The sequence below is a fragment of the Lytechinus pictus genome, unplaced genomic scaffold, assembly GCF_037042905.1.
Source record: "Lytechinus pictus isolate F3 Inbred unplaced genomic scaffold, Lp3.0 scaffold_19, whole genome shotgun sequence".
NCBI classification, from domain to species: domain Eukaryota; kingdom Metazoa; phylum Echinodermata; class Echinoidea; order Temnopleuroida; family Toxopneustidae; genus Lytechinus; species Lytechinus pictus.
This window is the reverse complement of record NW_026974140.1, coordinates 14260619-14282768: the sequence shown is the minus strand read 5'-3', so window position 1 is coordinate 14282768 and position 22150 is coordinate 14260619. Positions and strand designations below refer to the sequence as shown.

Below are 22150 nucleotides of genomic sequence, written 5' to 3'. Positions count from 1 at the left end.
AGACTTGTGTACTGTACCGTCTGCCGTGCTGTTGTATTAGGGAGACTCCCAACTCCCTGGTTGTATTGTGTACTGTAGGCCTATACATAATTATACAGCGCGCGGTTTCCAAATTCAGTTTCTTGCGTGTCTACCAAATCAGACAAGTCTTGATCACTTATCTTCGTTTTTTTCATATATGGTGTGATGGCGACGGGAAATTAACGTCATTCTATCAGAGATTCCATCCTGCATATTTCCAAACAGTTGGGAACAACGACTTTGAAGATCCTACAGAACAAAGCTCTCGAAAGTTTCCTCCGAGGCCACGATGTCTTCTTGAATATACCTACTGGGTATATATGGAAAGAGGGTAGCGACTTTATATCCTTCAAAATTGACACTCCCCTTGATTTGGGTTAATTATGTAATTTCTTCATGATGCCAGTTTAATTGAAGTCACATGGCCCCAAGTTTCCTAAATGGAGTCACTTAAAAAGCAAGAAATTCTATATTTCCACATGTAAAATGACAATGACAATTTTACACATTTCCTCATAAACGTGTTCCACAGAGTTGCTTCTTTTGTTCGCATGACAGTAATATATAGCAGGAAAATAATGGCAAAGTCATTAAAGGTCAAGTCCACCCCAGAAAAAAATGATTTGAATAAATAGAGACAAATCAAACATGAATAATGGTGAAAATTTCATCAAAATCGGATGTAAAATAAGAAAGTTATGACATTTTAAAATTTGGCTTATTTTTCACAAAACAGTTCTATACTCAACTCGGTGATATGCAAATGAGAGAGACGATGATGTCACTCACTCACTATTTCTTTTGTTTTTGTTTGAATAATACACTATTTCAATTTTTACTAATTCGACAATATTAGTACCCCTTTGCTCGAACCACAAAATGTTAGAATAATGGAATTACATGTGTTCAGGGAGGAATGAAACTTTGTTAACAGACAATGACGAGAAAATCAAAATATTTCATATTTCATAAAATAAAATACAAAAGAAATAGTAAGTGAATGATGTCATCGGTCCCCTCATTTGCATGCTGACTAAGATGTGCATATAACTGTTTTGAAAAAATTAAGCGAAACTTGAAATTGTTATAACTTTCTTATTTTACATCCAATTTTGATGAAATTTTCAGAGTGTTTGTTTGATTTTTCTTTATCTATTCAAGTCAGCTTGTTGGGGTGGACTTGTCCTTTAACTGGCAAGTTTGGTCTGAAATGTACTGTTCTTTCATAATATGGCTGACCAAACAATAATTGGAATTTGCAGTAGAACAAGAATACAGTAATTGTCTCCCTTTTGCATATATTGAAGTGGACTGAGTAAACTCTCTCTGGAACAAAAAAAATCCTAAAGAACCATGACCAAAACAAAACTCAAAAGTCGGTCATATTTGTACGTACAGTATAGCACTTTAAACAGTGGCGTACCTACAATTTTCCACAGGGGGGGGGGGGGGCAAAACCGTCCGCCAAAAAAATTGACAAGCAAAAAAAAAGTCTTCAATCACAAATAAAGGACTTCGTACCTGGAAAAAAAAATTAACAAGCAAAACAAAAAAAGGTCTTCAAGCTCGTCAGGGGGGGGGGGGGCAATAAAGGTCTTCAAGCTCGTCAGGGGGCAAAAAAGGCTATTTTTTCAAGCTCGTCAGGGGGCCAAGATAGTCCTTCGCCCCACCAATAGAAATAATTGGGGGGCAAACATATCGTTTTGCCCCCCTCCCCTCCTCCAATAATTCCGCATGTACAAAAATAAAATAAGATGGTAATGTTACACAGAAATCAGCAAGCGATATTGAGCTACACAACTCGTTCTTTGTTTAAAATCGTGCTCAAATTGTCCGCTTTTCAGATTGGAATAAAAAAAAATTCAGCTCGCGCTTCGCGCTCGCACCATTTCTGTAGCAAAACCCCACACTTTTCATCATTAAATAGGTGAATAGAATGTCCCGTTCTCAGTTCTAAGCCTCAAAAGAAGTCCCGCTTCGATTTGCAATAATCTTTTGTTGGATATAATCTTGTTCTTTATTAAAAACGTCCATTAAACTGTCATTTTTTTCAGATCGAAATATCAAAATTTTAAGCTCGCGCTTTGCGCTCGCATGTTTTGTCTTTTTTAGATACCCATCTTAATCATAGGTACCAAAATGCAGAGGATATCAAGCTTTCTGGTCAGAATATAAAGAAATTTCAGCTCGCCCTCGGCACTCGCATTATCTGTGTAGTGAGATATGTATTCTCCTCATGAGTTACTACAAACAGTCTTTAAAAGGCACCTTTGTCCTATTTTCAGGTCAGTTTACTAAAAAATTTCAGCTATATATATATATATATATATATATGAGTTTGTTTGTTTTGTGTGATCGAGCGCCGTTGGAAAGTTGATTCATGATTCCCCCCCCCCCCATGTGAAAAAAAAGATCGACGCCCCTGTGTATATATAGTAAAAAAATTGCATCTCAATTAATATACACAAGTATCGGCCTCATCGCAATAAAAGGGTTAGTACACGAGATTTTGTGTTACTTTTTGCTTGTTTCTTTGATAAGTTTTTCAATCTCTCTCTATATATGTCTAAGAAAGATTATATGTCTAAATTCATGTATATTTTATGTTGTAATGATATATGTTTAAGTGGACTTCAGGGAATGGTCGTACGCAGCAAGGGGGAAGGGGGGGGCAAATTCCCGATCAGTTGTTGTGAAAACACATTTTTTCCCTTAACATTTCATGAAAACTATGAAAAATGTGCAAATGTGAGATGTCACGGTGTACCAAATACTTTTATTACACTTTATAAAAAAAAAATAATCGCCACATGAGCAGCTCGGTCCGTTTTTATTTTTCAAAAATATGTTCGAGATTTGCCCCCCCCCCCGGAAATATTATCTGCGTGTGGTCATGCAAAATGGCATGACTGGAAATCCTACATTTTGAAAAGAGCATTTGACAGGGTCAGACTTCTGTCAACACAAGTCCTTCTCAGATGTGCTCATTATTGTGTCTATCCTCTCCTCTATTTTCTCCTCTCCGCTTATCCGCCTTCCTACCGGTTATTTGTTTAACGGCATCAATCACATTTTTCGTGCATTATATTCTTTCCAGGTTATTTTATATATTTTTTTCTCCTTTTATACACATCATTGAATCCAGTTTGCTTGAGTCCACGACGGCATGTGTTCTATCTACGTACAGCAGCACCCATCCATCTTCTCAGGGCATTCTCCCCCTTTTTTCTTCTCTTTTTCTGGGGGGGGGGGGTGGGAAGGGTAGATATTTTTAGGACGGGTTGTTTTGTCCTTCACCAAACTGTATATTTTTTATTACTTTGTATTTATTTTGTGAGTATATTTCCCTCTCCTTTATTCATTCTTTTCTCATTTGATTATCTGTATTTATACTTTGTTATTTTGGTATTTGTTGTGTTATCTATTTCTTGAGGGGCCCACATTGTACCAGCATTGCTTTTTATTGGGTTCCTCCATTTCCATCTTAATTTAATTTCTATTGAAAAATAGTATATATATTTAAAACCTACAATGTGTTGCCCAAATCGTCTAAGTGTTTTTTTTTCACAACATATGTATTATTAATTTTGTTTGCAACGGATACAAATATTTATGTTTATATATGGTATACAATTTGTTTTTGTTTGATGGAAGTGAAATAAATGAATTTGAATTTGAATTGAATTTGACTTTACCCCTTTTCATTTTCATTTATAGTGCAAAAATATGTGCGCCGCTCGGCGGTCCCCCTCCCCCCCCCCCCTTTCGCCAAAAGCTGGATCCACCTATGCAAACTACATGTAAAAGTTACACTGCAATGGAATAGTTACTAGCAATTTAATTAACTGGCAAGGTACATGTAGATCTGAACATAATGCTCTTTCATAATGGCTGCAAAAAATATATTTCATAAATACTGTACTTCAAAGGTAATGAGAAAAGGTGCCTTTATTTATAGATCCAGACCGGACCCGAAAATGAAATTCATAAATTATATACCAATCGAAAACTTATAAGCTACTAAATACAGCAAGGTATGCAATATTAATTTTCACCGCTTCCCAGCTGAGTATTTTGCTTAAGAATATTCCAATTATCGGGCTTCGAACCCCGCTTAGAAAATAGGCTTTATTATGCTTTTCACTTGCCTCGAGACCGTAACGTCACGTTGTGTAAGAAGCGTCGTGATTCCATAGGTTTGTACACAGAAACACTGGGTGATTTTTTTTGCTTTCCAGATAACGCATTTCATTCTCTTCACTTCTATCACATAGGGATATCACATATATTTTTACCCACAAGCTTGAATTTATGAAATCTACAGTTTTGAACTAGTTTTTGCCATATTTATTTCCTGCTTACTTGGCGCAAATTTCAATTCTATCTGCATTTAGATTATGTATAATAACTTTTCCTGACATAGCAATTTAGGCCCAATAAGAGCCAAACAAAGAAATCACAAAAAAGTAGTGAATAGTTGTAGGTTTACAACAATTTGAACAGTGAATAATTTTGAGTGCCATTTTCATCTGAAAGCGAAAAAAAATGGATTCATAACATGGAAATGGAAGAAAATACCCAATGCTTTTGTACACAAACCTATGGAACCACAACCCTCCTGACACAACGTGACGTCATCATTTCCAGGCGACATGGGGGTGCTCAATCGAAGCGTACTTTGGAGGAGTAGTTTCTTTGATTTTTATTTAATATTTTTAACTATTGGAAGAATCATTACCTTTATTTTAATATATGATTGTTTTTACACCGGTCAGGGTCTTTATCGAAGAGGCTTCATGTACATCATTGGCAATATCATTTCCTGGCTACATGTAGCTAGATAATAATGTAGCTGAACAACAAAAATAATTGTACGCATTATCTATATGTTCATGTAAAGTAAATAAATAAACTAAAAGTTCCAAGGACAATTGTAAAGATTTTCTTCCAAAATCTGATGCACGCATCAAAATCCACATTTGTGAGATTAATCTACTTTTAAAAATCAATAATGATTTTTATTCTGTTTTCCTTATCCCTTTCACAGCTCTGTACTAATCTGTACAAAGTACATGTACTTCTCAACCCTTTTTGTCATACTCTCTGACCATGGGTGTCGATCGGTATTCTTGGTTGGGGGGGGGGGTGATTGACACAAATGTTCTTGTGGATGGGGATCTTTCAACATTACCCCCACTAAAATTACAAGTTAGGACATTTGAGAGTGGTTGATATGCATGGTGTTCTTGGAAATTGCTTAATTGTTGCAGTGTACTTTACTTATATAATTTTATTTAAATTCAATTTGTGTTACAAGTAAGCTTATTATAAACCCATACGAAAGAAAAATGACAAAAATTGTCTGGACCATGTACAAAGTGATATGTTTATTGAGCATGATGTATACAACTTCTCTCTTAAATCTAACCCGACTGGCAATATCTTTTTTCTTCTTAATGCATGATCATGATAAAATGCACATTCGGACAAAAAATATAAGACTAGCACAAATTAGAAACTGTGTGGCTTCTCGTGTGCCATCGGGCTTACCGTCATTCCTTAGACGATTTTAACCCTGGATTTTAACATGTTTTAAATACTTTATAAGTGCATGAAACAAAAACAAACATTAAAACAATCAAAACTCAACTGTCATGTTATGATATTTCTCCAACATTTTCTTGAACCATCAGTGTGTAATATCAGCTAATATACATTATGTGTTAAAATGAAATTTACGTACCGCATGAGTGTGCTCATATAGAATGTAAAACTGCCATCCCTTTCCAAACTCAAAAGATATTTCTTTTTGCCAAAATAAGAAAAAATTAATCAAGTTTAGTTATTCAAGTCCATAACAATAACAAGAATAACATGAAAAAAACATCCGATGTTCATATCCTCATATCCGCTTTAGAGAGAATGAATGATTATTCTTTCTGAAACCATCAATTGATTTCACTTATTAAAAAAATTGTAAAAATATGATCATATTATATTGAGCTCACTGAACCTCAATATTCTCATGAGAGGTATGATGGGGTCACATGATAAAATGTTTTAATATCAATTACATCCAACCGCATACAACAAAGGCACCGAGCTACTGATCACCAAACGACCATTATGACTTTTTTTAAAGTGAAATTTTTGCATTTGATGTGGGCTCACTCTTTCATGACTATAGGCACCTCATTTCCACATAGATAGATAATGAGGACATCGATGCTCTCCTGCAAAATATTATTGACCAAAAGTTATCGTTCAAGTCAAGGTATTTGGATATACAAGTAGGGGTGACTTTCGTTTTGTGCACATCTTGCTTTTGGTATATTTTCTTGTTCAAGTTACTGAATGCCGAACTTAATATATAACTACCATGACATACATCGGTAAAGTGTGTATAACCAGGCAAATAAATGAAGTGATAAGCCTATTATAGAAACGCAAAGGTATTTTTCTTTTTCTCTGAATTTTCTGGGAATGAATAAGAAAAAGGTGAAATAGAACAACATCTATTTCAGGTAGTCTCAATAATGTCCGAAAATATTTCGCCTCATGTCAGACCTCATTGCAAATAACTTTTTATGACAGCGATCCCTGGCGATTTACTTATTTTACATAACAAAAATGAAATGATATTCAAAAGGGTTGTAGATTAAATGGAACAAACATCATGCACTTGGATGTGGGGAGGGGTAAATCTGAGAAAAGTTATTTGTACTTTTTCAAAATTGCGGCCCTCTGGGATTTACGTCCGTGGGGTTTTCCCTGTTTACTCCCGTTTATTTTTCCACCCGTTTATTTTCCCACCCTTTTGAATTAATTGATTTATTAAAATGTATTTATTCACCACTGCCTGGTGGGATAGAACACCCTATCAACAAAAGTTGTTTTTAGTTCATCGGGGTCCTTTTATGTCATGTGTTAAAAAATATCATATACATAAACATTTAAATTTTTGTCATCTTGAACCTCCACCCATCTGTTTTAAAGTCCTGGAAAATAATGTTTTTATTTAATAACAATATACACACATTGCGACGGAAACAAACTGATTGATGGCATACTATAATCATCACTATAATTATCATGATCATACTTTTTCATTTTTCATCATCATCATTTAATTTTTCTACCCTAAATTATTGGGGGGATGATAATACAGGCCATCCCCCACTTGAAATATTAGGGGGGATATATCCCCCCATCCCCCCGTGATCGACACCCATGTCTTTTACAGTGAAATATGTGAAGAAGACTTTGAAAATGATATATTTACAAGTGCCCACAGTAAAATGTACCGTGATGTGATCCATTCACAAGAATGAGAGTTTAATTACATTGTATGAGTCTGAATTTTCAATACCCATACTAAGACAAAATGCCTTTATGTAATTACATGTGTAGATGAAGAAGCTTAAATATATCATTCAAACATGTACATTAATTATTCCATCTGAGTAAAGTGGAAAAACTAGTCTGTATTTTTTTGAAGTTTGAAATTTGGTACATTAGCACCTTCTTTCATATATCATGATGGTAACATCATACCCACAGATTTAACCAAGATATGCACATAAAGTGAAATAACTATTATGCATGTAACAGTAATTTCCCAACAATGAAATGTCTATTTGTAGCCTTAAAAGTATACTCTCAAACTGTCGTATGATACATGTACATGTATTCACATCACATAGATCACGGACGCTCACGTTCCTGCATAGATCTACTACAATCCCACGTGCACAATGTATGCACACAGCTGATAACGAGTGTGCAAAACGTAAACAACGTTGTACTGTTCGGCGCAGCGAGATTGACAAGTAACTCATGCATATTCATGAGCACTCGTCCGTTGACCTTTGACCTCTGACGTCACCGCTGAGCAACTGATCTAGACGATATTTCCTCGGAGTACTATGGAACGCGGAAAGGCTAAAATTTGATCACTGTCACTTTTGATTTGATGGACCTCCGTACCAGCCATCATCAAATCAAGTGCAGCCATCAGTAAATCAAAAGTGGCCATCATCATATCAATTTTCAGCATCATATCCCTCTGTACCAGCCATCATCAAATCAGTTTCTAACATCAAATCAATGTTGTCCTTTCGGCGTTCCTGATGTGCGCGCCAAAAGGACACCTGTAAGTTGATGGCAGCCACTTTTTATTTGATGACGGTTACTTTTGACTTGATGACGGCCACTTTTTATTTGATGACGGTTACTTTTGACTTGATGACGGCCACCTTTTACTTGCTTTTTATTTGATGACGGTTACTTTTGACTTCATGACGGCCACTTTTGACTTGATGGCGGCTGCTTTTGATTCGATGATGGCTGCTTTTGATTTGATGATGGCTGCTTCTGATTCGATGATGGTTGCTTTTGATTCGATAGTGGCCACTTTTGAACTGATGATGGCCACTTTAGATTTGATGATGGTCACTTTCAATTTTTTTATCGCTTTTCATTTGATGGTCACTTTTTGTTTGATGGTCACTTTTTATTTGATCACTTAATTTGATGGTCACTTTTTATTTGATGGTCACTTTTTATTTGATGGTCACTTTTCATTTGATGGTCACTTTTCATTTGATGGTCGCTTTTAATTTGATGGGCACCTTTTATTTGATGATCACTTATTTGATGGTCACTTTTAATTTGATGGTCACTTTTAATTTGATCATCAATTCTTATTTGATGGTCACTTTTAATTTGATGGTCGCTTTTTATTTAATGGTCACTTTTTATTTGATGGTCACTTTAAATTTGATGGTCACTTTTTATTTGATGGTCATTTTTAATTTGATGCTCAGTTTTTATTTGATGGTCACTTTTAATTTGATGGTCGCTTTTTTGTTGCTCACTTTTTATTTGATGGTCACTTTTAATTTGATGGTCACTTTTTATTTGATCATCACTTTTTATCTGATCATCACTTCTTTGACGGTCACTTTTTATTTGATGGTCACTTTTTATTTGATGCTCACTTTTCATTTTATGCTCATTTTTCATTTGATGCTCACTTTTAATTTGATGATAGATTTTTATTTGATGGTCACTTTTTATTTGATGCTAACTTTTTATTTGATGCTCACTTTTAATTTGATGGTCGCTTTTTATTTGATGATCACTTATTTGATGGCTACTTTAAATTTGATGATCACTTTTTATTTGATGGTTACTTTTTATTTGATCGTCACTTCTTCTTTGATGGTCACTTTTCTTTTGATCGTCGCTTTTCATTTGATCATCACAATTTAAGTTGATGGTTTCGGCATTCCATACATGGTCGCTTTATATTTGATGGTCGCTTTTCATTTGATCGTCGCTTTTATTTGATCGGCACTTTTCATTTGGTCGTCGCTTTTCATTTGATCATCACTTTTTACAGTACGTGCGCATAAACGTGTCGCAGTGAGCATGCACTGAGCAAATCCTCATGTACGTATAGCTAGCGCGCTCTTTTTGCTTCCGAGAATTGAAGTGCAGGTGCATATATATGAATCTATTGATCGTGAAAAAATAAATCTGGAAAATGGAGGGTATACTTAATAGTTTAGGGATGCCTCAATCAGTTATTAACAACTTTCAACGGGAAGGGGTAAGTTGAAGTTAGAATTTACTTAGATCTAGACCTACGCTTTAGATCTAACTTTGTTTGTCTATTTTGTTGGTGTGAAACGGTACTATAGGCCTTGGCCTAGGCCCTACTCCCTCACAACATTGTCACTGGGGCGTTGCACTGGGGCCTATGCTCTAGTATAGACCGGCTAGGCTAGGGCCCTATCTATAAGTGTCACTAGGCCTAGTCACTAATAAGCCTAGACCAACCTGACTCCATTGTTGAGAACTGTGCTAGTAACTTAGTGTTAGAGCCAGAGGCTACACACGAAACCCATGCAAATTCCGGAAAAATACAGTTAGTGTTCAGTTCTTAAATATTTTCAGATCTCTAGACCCTAATAATATTAATTTTAGCTGATGATTGGCATTGCCCATTTTGCAAATGCAGCGCGGCGGGGGCAGAGGGAGGGGGTAACACTAACGAGTAACGTTGAGTCTTATCCATTGTAGTTATACACTCAAGCCTAGCGCCTATAACATACAGTTCAATTGTTACTGTTAACCCCCTACCCTCTACTCCTGCCCCCGTTGTGTTGAAGAAAACCTTTTTTTTTTTTTTTTTTTTTTTTGCTATAGGCTATTCATATTTATATATATATATATAAACAAGGCCATAGATATGAATAACAACAAACCGAGTCGCCCTTTTCCAAAACTCCCAACCCCCCTCCCCCCAGAAAATTTGTTGCGTCTATTATTGGGCTTATTTTCTTTTTACCCAAAATTAAGGGGGGGGGGGCTGCGTGCGCAACCTCCCAACCCCCTTGGCGACGGTCATGCAGTTGACCCACAGAAATTTAGAAAATTTATATTTTTCTTGCAAAAATGCATAAAATTTACAAAAAATTGTGCAACAAATCCTTCAAGTTCTGCTCGATTGCTTCGCTCCCTCACTTTCGAATAGGGTCTATTTTTGAAAATTGCAAGAGTTTTTAACAATGATGGGATGAGGATGTTTTAAACACTCTATCAAAAGTAGGTTCAATTTTGCACCTTTACCAATGTCACACATGGAACACATTTAATGATGCAAATTTGCACCTTTCAGAAAAGAAATCACCTTAAAAGGTACAGCTTAATTGCACCTATTTTTCTGAAAGGTGCAAATTTGCATCATTAAATGTGTTCCAGGTGTGACATATACATATACCTGCACTTCAATTCTCGGAAGCAAAAAGAGCGCGCTAGCTATACGTACGTACATGAGGATTTGCTCAGTGCATGCTCACTGCGACACGTTTATGCGCACGTACTGTAAAAAGTGACGATCAAATAAAAAGTAACCATCAAATAAAAAGTGATCATCAAATTTAAAGTAGCCATCAAATAAAAAATAACCATCAAATAAAAAGCGACCATCAAATTAAAAGTGAGCATCAAATAAAAAGTTAGCATCAAATAAAAAGTGACCATCAAATAAAAAGTGACCGTCAAAGAAGTGATGATCAAATAAAAAGTGATCATCTAATAAAAAGTGATCATCAAATAAAAAGTGACCATCAAATAAAAAGTGACCAACAAAAAAGTGACCATCAAATTAAAAGTGACCATCAAATAAAAAGTGACCATCAAATAAAAAGCGACCATCAAATAAAAAGTGAGCATCAAATGAAAAGTGAGCATCAAATAAAAAGTGACCATCAAATAAAAAGTGACCATCAAATAAAAATCTATCATCAAATTAAAAGTGAGCATCAAATGAAAAATGAGCATAAAATGAAAAGTGAGCATCAAATAAAAAGTGACCATCAAATAAAAAGTGACCGTCAAAGAAGTGATGATCAGATAAAAAGTGATGATCAAATAAAAAGTGATCATCAAATTTAAAGTAGCCATCAAATAAAAAATAACCATCAAATAAAAAGCGACCATCAAATTAAAAGTGAGCATCAAATAAAAAGTTAGCATCAAATAAAAAGTGACCATCAAATAAAAAGTGACCGTCAAAGAAGTGATGATCAAATAAAAAGTGATCATCTAATAAAAAGTGATCATCAAATAAAAAGTGACCATCAAATAAAAAGTGACCAACAAAAAAGTGACCATCAAATAAAAAGTGACCATCAAATAAAAAGTGACCATCAAATTAAGTGATCAAATAAAAAGTGACCATCAAACAAAAAGTGACCATCAAATGAAAAGCGATAAAAAAATTGAAAGTGACCATCATCAAATCTAAAGTGGCCATCATCAGTTCAAAAGTGGCCACTATCGAATCAAAAGCAACCATCATCAAATCAGAAGCAGCCATCATCAAATCAAAAGTGGCCACTATCGAATCAAAAGCAGCCATCATCAAATCAAAAGCAGCCATCATCGAATCAAAAGCAGCCGCCATCAAGTCAAAAGTGGCCGTCATGAAGTCAAAAGTAACCGTCATCAAATAAAAAGCAAGTAAAAAGTGGCCGTCATCAAGTCAAAAGTAACCGTCATCAAATAAAAAGTGGCCGTCATCAAGTCAAAAGTAACCGTCATCAAATAAAAAGTGGCTGCCATCAACTTACAGGTGTCCTTTTGGCGCGCACATCAGGAACGCCGAAAGGACAACATTGATTTGATGTTAGAAACTGATTTGATGATGGCTGGTACAGAGGGATATGATGCTGAAAATTGATATGATGATGGCCACTTTTGATTTACTGATGGCTGCACTTGATTTGATGATGGCTGGTACGGAGGTCCATCAAATCAAAAGTGACAGTGATCAAATTTTAGCCTTTCCGCGTTCCATAGAGTACAGGTTCTCGGTTTTGCGCGCACACTCGGCTGGGCGTACGCACGGAATAGAACGTATATATCGGTGCAAATAAATTCGTTTAATATCGTCTAGAACTAGACTACTCCATGCTCGATGCGACGGCGGTGGAACGGGCGGAAGCGGGGGGGGGGGGGAACAGGGGGGACACGTCCCCCTAAATTTTTGAAGGTAGGGGACGCCCCCCCCCCCCTAAATAAAAGAAAGAGAGAAAGAACAAAATGGAATAAAGGAAGAACACAAGGAGAAAGAAAGAAGGAGTGAAGAAAGAAGAAGGAAAGAGGAAAAATATAACAATTAACTGAAATAAAGCTTAAACAAAGAAATATTAAAACCTATATAGAATAGTGAAAAAGGGCAGTGTTTACTATGGGAAATACATAAAGTTTAAACTCTTTCCCAATGCGATTTTGTTCAGAAAAAATTGACGACCAATAAAAAAGTTTTTTTCGCACCAAAAATCTCTCCATAATTATTAGAACCCAATTTCAATAAACATCTTGGCGGTGACTCTACACCCATGCTTCTAAGGGCGAACGGGGATTTGTTAATTACCCTTCTGTGCAATGTTACAAGATATTTAACGAAAGGTAGTGAAAAGACTAGAAACACAAAAATAATGAAAAAACTATATTTGAGTCTGAAAATGCGCGCAAATTTCCAAGCTCATGCACTTTCTACGCTAGCTCGCATTTCCCCATTTTCCTTTCAAAAAAACTTGGCAACTTTAGGATGTTGATTTCATTTTTTTTTACAAAATGCCGTCGAGAGATATCACAATTCTGCTGCCAAGGGCTTTGCTTCCTGGACACTAGCGTACCTACGGGGGGGGCAGGGGGGGCACTCTGCCCCCCCTGACGAGTCACAACCCATGCAAAAACGTATCTTTGCCCCCCCTGACGGGCTTGAAAAACCTTTTTTGCCCCCCTGACGAACTTTAAGACCTTTATTACCCCCTGACGAGCTTGAAGACCCTTTTCTTTTTTTTTTTTTTTTTTGCTTTTTTTTTTTTTTGCTTTTTTTTTTTTTGCTTGTCAATTTTTTTTCTGGAACGAAATCCTTTATTTGTGATCGAAGACCTTTTTTTTTTTTTTTTTTTTTTTTTTTTTTTTTTTTTTTTTTTTCTTGTCAATTTTTTTCTGGAACGAAATCCTTTATTTGTGATCGAAGACCTTTTTTTTTTTTTTTTTTTTTTTTTTTTTTGCTTGTCTAATTTTTTGGCGGACAGTTTTGCCCCCCCTGTGGAAAATCCTAGGTACGCCACTGTTCCTGGACCCCTGCACCCGCCGCGTGCTTCGCGCTGCACAAAGAAGAAAGTAATTATGTAAAATAAAAATGAGAGCAAGATAATAAGAAAACAAAATATGAATAAAATAAAGGAAGGGGATAGTTGGAAAATGAAAAAAAAATATCGGGTCATTACATAATGAAAATTTCGCTCACACTTCGCGTTCACATTCCCTGTTAAGTGAGATACTCTGCCCACTACGATATTATGCACAAATTATTTTGCTCGCGATTCGAGTTTCCATTTGCATTCTGTTCATGCTTACTGAATATCAAAATATTCGGCTAGCGATACGCGATGGCATTATTTGACAGGCAAATTTATTGAGATACGTATTCTCTTCATGTATGACAGAAAACAGTAATTCAAGTGTTGCCGTTTCAAGTCAGTATATCACTTATTTTCATCTCGATCCTCGCATCAATTATTGTTTATTAACATGAGTCATGGATGTGTTACTAACCCAAGAACGTTTCTTCCTTTTATCTATAACAATACAGAAACGTATATTGATGGCGAGAATACAGATTTTGCAGAGTCAGAAAATTCGTTAGCGTCGGTCTTCACGAGTCGAGATAATTTATAACGAGATCTGGGATATAGGATCAAGATCGAGATGGTAAGAAGATCGGGAGCGAGGGTAATCCTCGCTGCGAGGTTTTTTTTCTACTGCTTGGAGATTGGACTGGCCAAGTCATTTGGTGTCCTCGTTCCCGAACTGGAAGAACAGCTTCAGACATCGAACGCCATTGTTGGTATCATCACATCACTGTCATTAGCTGCTATGTGTCTCGGATGTAAGATATCGTTCTATTTTATCTCATTATTAAAGGGGACATAATATCTGCACACTAATTTCATGTGTCTAAGTTAGGATGTATGATGGTGGTCCCCAAGTCTGCGCACCTAACGATTTGAGTTAAAATTTAACATGAACTTCTTTTTATTTCACAAAATCTTTCTGTTAATAATGTTCCTTATGTTATCATGAGTAAGTGTACCAAATATCTCCTTAAAATTTGAAAGAAATATAGGATTTTCTTTGAAAAAACTCGGGCAGTCATTTTGAGATTGAAAAAAAAAGGTATGATGGTGGGCCCCAAGTCTGCGCACCTAACAATTTGAGTTAAGATTTAACATGAATTTCTTCTTATGTCACAAAATATTTTTGATAATAATGTTCCTTATAGTACTGAGAGTAAGTATACCAAATTTTTCATTAAAAAATGAAAGAAAATATAGGATTTTCTTGAAAAATGGTACCCGATGTCTGCGCACTCATTCACTTTGCACACGATTCGGGGATTTTGATGAGAAAGGCTGTATTTCGAGGCCGTCACATGAAATGCCCAGAATTCATTATTTTTTCACCATTTTGCGTCGGATTTTTTAATGAATACCTGTCTATGTATTGCATGTGTAAAGTTCGTGCTCGTTGCGTATCATCTTTTACTAGAATCGCGTAGATACGCGGGTGCGCAGACTTGGGAGACCGCGCAGACATGGGGGAACTTGCCATATATACCGTGTTTACACTTAATCGGCTTTTGAATCGGAATCTATATGTCCACACCAGAGAAGTGTTAACAACACCGGTTTCGGGATTAGTCTAACACAACACCAGATAGGTGTTTATACAACACCAATTAGTAATAAAACAGCATCGGTTTGATTCCAAACTGGTGTTGTTTCAACACTTCTCTGGTGTGGACATATAGATTCCGGGCTGGTGTTAAATCAACACCGGAGTTTTTGCAGTGTATATAGATTCCGGGCTGGTGTTAAATCAAAACCGGTGTTTTTGCAGTGTACAAACTGTTAAGCAATTTATTGAGAACAAAACTGAAAAGAGATTACATCATTCCAATATTGAATTCATATTTTTTGTGTAATCCATAGCCAAAATAGGACTTCAAAATTCTAGTGTTCGGACACCCCACCCCATATAGGTAAAAAATAATGTTGACAGAGTAACAGTTACATGAAGAGAACTAATGCCTGATGCTTGAAATGAACATAACATGGAGAGTGCCCCCCCCCCCAAAAAAAAAAAAAAAAATAATAATAATAATAATAATAATAATAATAAATAAATAAAAAAAAAATAATAATAATAATAAAAATGATAATTAAAAATGAAAATAAAAATAAATAGATAAATAAATAAATTAATTAATCAAAAAAATCATTAGAAAATAAGTGGAAAGCACTTCGCTGGAAAATATTTCAGTTTTAAATAGATATGAAGATGTGGATGTGAATTTGATTTTGATTGACTTTGGAAAGAGTTAAGATCAGCTTGGCTTTAGAACATGATTACCGATCATTGCATGTATGCCCTGAAGTATCAAATCCTTTCAAATTCTCTTTTAATTTTTTCAGCTCCGATAGCAAAGATCATGTTACATCGATGTCCCTATCCACGGATTCTGACGTCATCTTGCGGTCTGGTGGCTGGATGTTCGCTCGTCGCATCGTCTTTCACACGAAACCTCTTGATCTTAGGCCCCCTTTTCATCACCTTAGGTAGGCCTTTTGAGTTTTGACCTAACAGTTTGATATAAGTGAAAGACAGCGTAGTAACTCCGGATAGCAGCTTTACACCACTTTAAAGGCAAGATTATCGCCAACGTACCCTATCGTCAAAGATTTTGTTTTATAAACGAATTATTCTTCTGATGACAAAATCTTGAATAGCTAGCCTACATTTACGAAATGATACCTATTCAACATCGCTACTTTTCAATGTTTTCTGTAAATTGTGCGTTACATGATGACTACCTGGTGCCCAGATCATAATTTACGTTTGTATGAATCTGAAATTTGGATGTTAAGTGACTTCTTGTTGCAAGGTTTAATTTTGTATCGATTGGTTGTATGGACCCTTTTGAAGATTAGCCATGAAGTTTACCTCGTTGTAATACATTTTGCTTTATCCTCTCTTGTTTCTTTTAGGGTTATGCTGCTCGGTTATAAATCTTCAAGCCCTTGTCCTGTTGCACGAATACTACCAGGAGGATTTCCCTTTCGTCAGTTGCATCTCTGTTCTTGGTATTCCATTCGGTGCTGCGATATTACCGCCAATTACTGAGAAGTTTTTGGAACACTATGGTTTAAGCGGAGCCTTGCTGATACTTGGAGCGCTCGTCCTCAACATGGTACCTATTGGTCAGGTGCTGAAGGTCCCAAAGACAAGCAGATCTGTTTTAGATGACAAAGATCGGAATAATCTAACTAAGTTGGAGACACTTCTGGTGAAAACACCAGAAGAAACTCGCGAAAACTCCAAGTACTCCCAATTATCCGACCAAGATGAGAGAAAGAAAGGAGACCAAGAAATCCATTCTCAGAAAGATAGATACGGACATCGGCTGAAGGATAATTTCTTTATGCAAAATGGAGAAGCAGAACTGGAATCGAAGGAGTGCACTGTACCTTCTAACTGTGCAAGACTAAAGGAATGCCCACAAGTTTGCAATGACACACTGACAAGTTCACCCACCAAAGATATACCAGAAACTTCTCTATTAAAGACTCATGCAAACGGTATTGAAGTCATCCGGCCTTTGCACAGAAGGAACCCTTCACCATGTCTGACTTTTTTTCACATCGATGTCTTGATCAAGGAACCACTTTTCTCACTCTTTTACCTTCCATGTGTTTTCTTCTTATTCTTGGTAACAGGTGGATGGGCGCTTTTCATCGTCGTTTATGCCTTAGACCAAGGAATTGACATTGCCCGAGGAACCTTCCTTGCAACATCTGGAGCGGTTGGAGGGATCATTTCGTCAATTCTTATGTCCATTGGTCTTCGTTACCGCCCCGAATTAAGTCCATATTACTGGATCGCGAACCAGGCACTTTACGCAGTCATGATCTTCTTACAAGTGCTTCACTCTTCCTATGCCTACCTTTTAGTCATGTCATTTTTTATCGGATTTGGTCTCTTTGGGGTGAATGTAGTTATAGAGGCTGTTTTGTCAGAAGTCGTTGAGAAAGAAAACTTTCCTGATGCTGGCAATCTGTTTTTCTTTGCTGTGGGTATCGGATACATCTCTGCAGGTTACATTTCAGGTATGGTAAGCCATTTTCTTCGTATTTAGTCATCCGGGGGAGCATTTCATCAACATTTTTTCCGATAAGTTGTCAGATCTGACAACTTTCCTTGGTTTTGAGTAACTATGAACATGATTAATACTATTACTATGGCAACTGTCTGATAAAATGGGATATGTGGGATAACACGTCCGACAAGTCCTTTCATAAAACGCTCCCCAGGAGTCCATCTCAATTTGTCTATTTTTGAAGAATTTGAATTTGTTGGATCATGGAGCGAATAATGCACTTGCCTCTTTGATGTTAAAAAGTTTCATTTCAACTTTATGAATTGTGGATGGGTATAAGCTCTATAATACGAAACGTAGCAACTTTCTGCAAGGGTTCAGTGAAAATGTAAATCTAGGAATTTTGAATTAATGGATAATATGATTTTTTTAGGGGGTCGAATTTTCATTTTCTGTCATTTATTATGAAACGAAGGTTCTTGCTCTGAGAATGGGTTAATGGGGATGGCGGTAGCGACTATGTCTACTGCTTATAAAAGTTGACGATTTGAAAAGTTCCTTCTCAGGGGAGGTGATGCCTACGATACAACCCCACCCCACCCCCACACTCAAACGCCTTGATAGGGAAATGCATTTTATTACTGATTCAACACTGAATAATTAATGTAGCTTATCCTCATGATAATGTCCATAATTGGATATAATATATGTATTTGTTATTCCTTCAGGTTTCGTCCAAGATCGAACAGGTAACAGTAAAATGCTTTTCATCTTTCTTGGAGTGATGTCAATGATAGGTCTCATACTCTTCTCAGCCATGGTTATCTTATTCAAGAGAAGGCAGACGGTGAATACTAAGGACTCAGATAAGACTGAAGATCATCAAGCAGATGAATCGAACAGTCGTTGACCCTTGTACTCAAAGGACTGTGTATCGTCGTTTGACCCTTTTAGATCTGAATATGAACATGATGAATCTTGTAATGATTCGATATTCCTTGGGGCCGTTTCATTAAGCTGATCGTAACTTACGCATGACTTCATGTACGATTGGTTACCTGTTGTTACGGTGGCTAGTAATTATAATCTAATATTTAAAGACTTGTAAAAATAATACCTAAAGTAACTTGTGGTCAAGCCCAAGGCGTGGCATACTTTTGGTAGAAGGGCTCATTGCTTATACAAGGAAGCAGAAGTGCTAATCAAGGACTCTCACTAGAAATTCATAATTTTGGGGTACATAACAGTTGGTGAGTTTATCATTTTCGTGTATTTTATTGTAAAACTTTATGATTATGTATTTCATACTTTATGATTAAGGCTTTCTAAAAGAAAACAGTAAAATTGCAAAGTTTGTAGAAGACAAATTTCTTTTTAAATATACACTCATTTACCGGTACATTATTCTCACATTCATATTTTCATTTGTTATTAATTCCCAATCTTATTATTATTATTTTTTTTTTTTTTTTTTTTTTTTTACTGCTTATAGATCTTTTCCCAATACAATGTACTTCATTTTAAAGTTTATATTTACCTGGCCTATTTAAATGTATATCTAAATACCAATTTACTACACCTTCTTTAAGTTGTCCTGTAATTACATTTCTAATCACACTCTATTTGATTGTTCTTATACATATCAAATTCAATATGCTTTTTCTATATGAATTATTGTTTGTATTAATATAATAATATATATATATGTTTTTATTCTTATTATTTATATTTATTTATTTTGTTTTATTTATTTTATACTGCAGGGTAGGCCTGTTCAGTTCTTAAAACTGCTTTACAAAGGCGCCCTGCAGTTTAAAATACATGTCAAGATAACTATGAACAACAACAACAAACAACATCAAAAATACAAAATACAAAATATCTAACATCAGAAACAATTAACACCAAAATATAGAGTGGGAAGTGACAATTTAAACATACATAGCATTGTAAATCAATGGAATATCATTTCGCTCTTTATCAATTCGTATGAAAGGCTTTGCATAATTTTTTAAAAACTAACAAGGAGGTACAAACTTGTAAATTTGAAGGAAGTGCATTAAATAATTTTGGTCCGACATATGCGAAAGATTTTCTTTTATGTTCAATTCTAGCTTTGGGAAGCTGAAGGGGGCATCGTAAAGAATACCGTGTCCTGTATTTCACGGGCCGTTCTTGGGGTGTTAACATACAAGTCCAGGTCGGGGAGGAAAGCCTGCGGGCTACAGTAATTTATTTAACTTTTTCCTTTTCCAGGCAACCTGGACTTGTTCTGTAAACATCCCTTTTCACTTGTAATTGTATACTCTCTTGTAAATTGATTGTAAACTGTTTTTGTTGAAATGCCGAATAAAATAATAATAATAATAATAATATATTTTTTTTTCTCTCTCTCTCTCTATTGGAATATTCTGTGCATAGAGTATGTGCATTATACCATTACCAGGGCCCACCCATGATAGTATTCCTAAATTAGACCCCAAAATAGCCAATCTGGAATAGAATTATTGGAAATGGAAATGGTAAATGTTGACACCCATACCTACTCAAATCAGTTGAAAAACCATCTCCAATAACTTTGTTCCAGATGGTTAGGGGAAGGCGGGATAAGTTGTGACACTTTTTGCATCTTGCATGTTAGAGTTGGTGACTAGTAATCATGTAAAAATAAGTACCTTGCCTTTAAATTTAATTCTTGGGAAATATTTTTCACCTATATATAACTTTCTACCCCCACACTGAAAGTTATTGTCACCTTTGAAAAAAAACCGATGTCAAATGGCTCATCTTGCCCCATCTGTGGGGTAAATTGAGCCACAAAACTATGTACAATGTATGCGGGAAGAACCAGCGTGTCAATTTTTTATATAAAGTCTTTTCACTTGTTATTCTCTATAATTACTAACATCCTCTAAAAGTAAACGAACTGTCATGTGAATTTGCTCCTTTCTGTCAGCATATCAATGGCTTTTAAAAGTTTTTATTATTAGTATTATTATTAATATTATACATTACCATAAGAATTACCATGGCTCAACTTGCCACATGTTGGCTGGCTCAAATTACCCCAGTCCGAACTTAATGCGATATGTTCACATCCACACATTTCTCATGCATCCATCATGTAAAAGACTATGACAATTAAGAATGAGAATCCATACCTTTATTATATTTAAAGACGTGTTTGGGTAAAAAGCACTGATCTATTTCACACCTTTTTTACTTTTTTGGCTGAAATTTGTCTTTTCCCCTCTAAAAAAGTACGATCAAGTTAAGACACACACACTACACTAAGTGACTATATACTTTGATGTAAGTCTTCATTCCATCCGTTTGACACTTGTATTGTTTTAAGAGAACGTTGAGACCTGATTAAATGCACCAAAGCTTTTATTTGGAACATATTACAAGTTTGGATCGTCATGTGATTCGATTTAAGCGTCGAAGTGACTGTGGACTGTGAAACGAGTGCATTTGCATATGTTATAAATTTCCCTTGAATGTAGACAAAGCTACACTTTTTTTTTGCCAAATTGTGTATCTATATTATGTAGCTGACTTAATAAAAGGTCTTAGTATTGCGTATAAAGTCGTGCGTAACTCAAGAAAAGCTTTACGAAACGCCACCTAGATTATATTTGTTGAAGGATAATATATATAAAAGGGAGTGAATAGTCAAACAACAACAGAATTATCTCGCCAAAGATCACCAGTCTTTTTTTTCCGGTTATCTATACACGACTGTGATTTCAAGATGAAGATCAGCTCGACACGCAGTACTGAAACAGATGGATGGAGAATATGGTCGATGGCCGATGAACCAGGTGGGGTGGGAGCTAGGGCCCCACTCTCTTACTAGTTATCTGTATAAAATGTTTTTCTTTTCACGGTCAGCCCCCCCCCCCCCCCCCCACCCATCCCCACTTTTGAATCCGTTCCGCATCCCTTGATGCAGCATTGTTTGCAGTGAAACCTTATAACGAAATCTTTGCTAGATTTCTATGGGGATATAAGTAGGCCAAATTTTTTTTTTTTTTCATATAGTATTTTTTTTACCAGGCCTTCGTAATTTGGTCTCATAAACATTATTACATCATAGATCGTATTGATGGTATTCTAAGAAGATGCTAGTCAATTCTAGCATTTTGTATTTTTTGGCAATAAAATATTTTTCATAAAAAAAGTTTTCGGCGTCAGTTTCGTCTTTATGGACTCCGTTCTCTTGTTGGTTGAAATGTACGAAAGTATAGGAGCACACGGAATTGTTATTTAATTAAAGACCGCCTATATTTCTGGAAAAAAATTTCCAGAAAAGGAATGAATACGTCGGAGAATAATAGAAAGCGTTAGCTCTCACTCGAAAAAAAAAGTCATATCCGGGTCTCC

General features: G+C 35.8%; 1 protein-coding gene across 2 annotated transcripts; it reads left to right on the top strand.

The window, feature by feature from the left end:
- The first annotated feature begins 14054 nt into the window (after positions 1 to 14054).
- Positions 14055 to 21811, top strand: LOC129283730 (monocarboxylate transporter 9-like). Of its 2 annotated transcripts, none has more exons than XM_064114473.1 (4): positions 14055 to 14497; positions 16083 to 16226; positions 16656 to 17779; positions 18493 to 18631. In XM_064114473.1, the coding sequence occupies exons 1-4, from the start codon at positions 14317 to 14319 to the stop codon at positions 18547 to 18549; spliced, it is 1506 nt and encodes a 501-aa protein (XP_063970543.1). In that variant the 5' UTR covers positions 14055 to 14316; the 3' UTR covers positions 18550 to 18631. The 2 variants fall into 2 exon arrangements, with proteins under 2 accessions (XP_063970543.1, XP_054775355.2); XM_054919380.2 differs by having other exon boundaries at positions 14056 to 14497; positions 16656 to 17774; positions 18493 to 21811.
- The last annotated feature ends 339 nt before the right edge of the window (positions 21812 to 22150 follow it).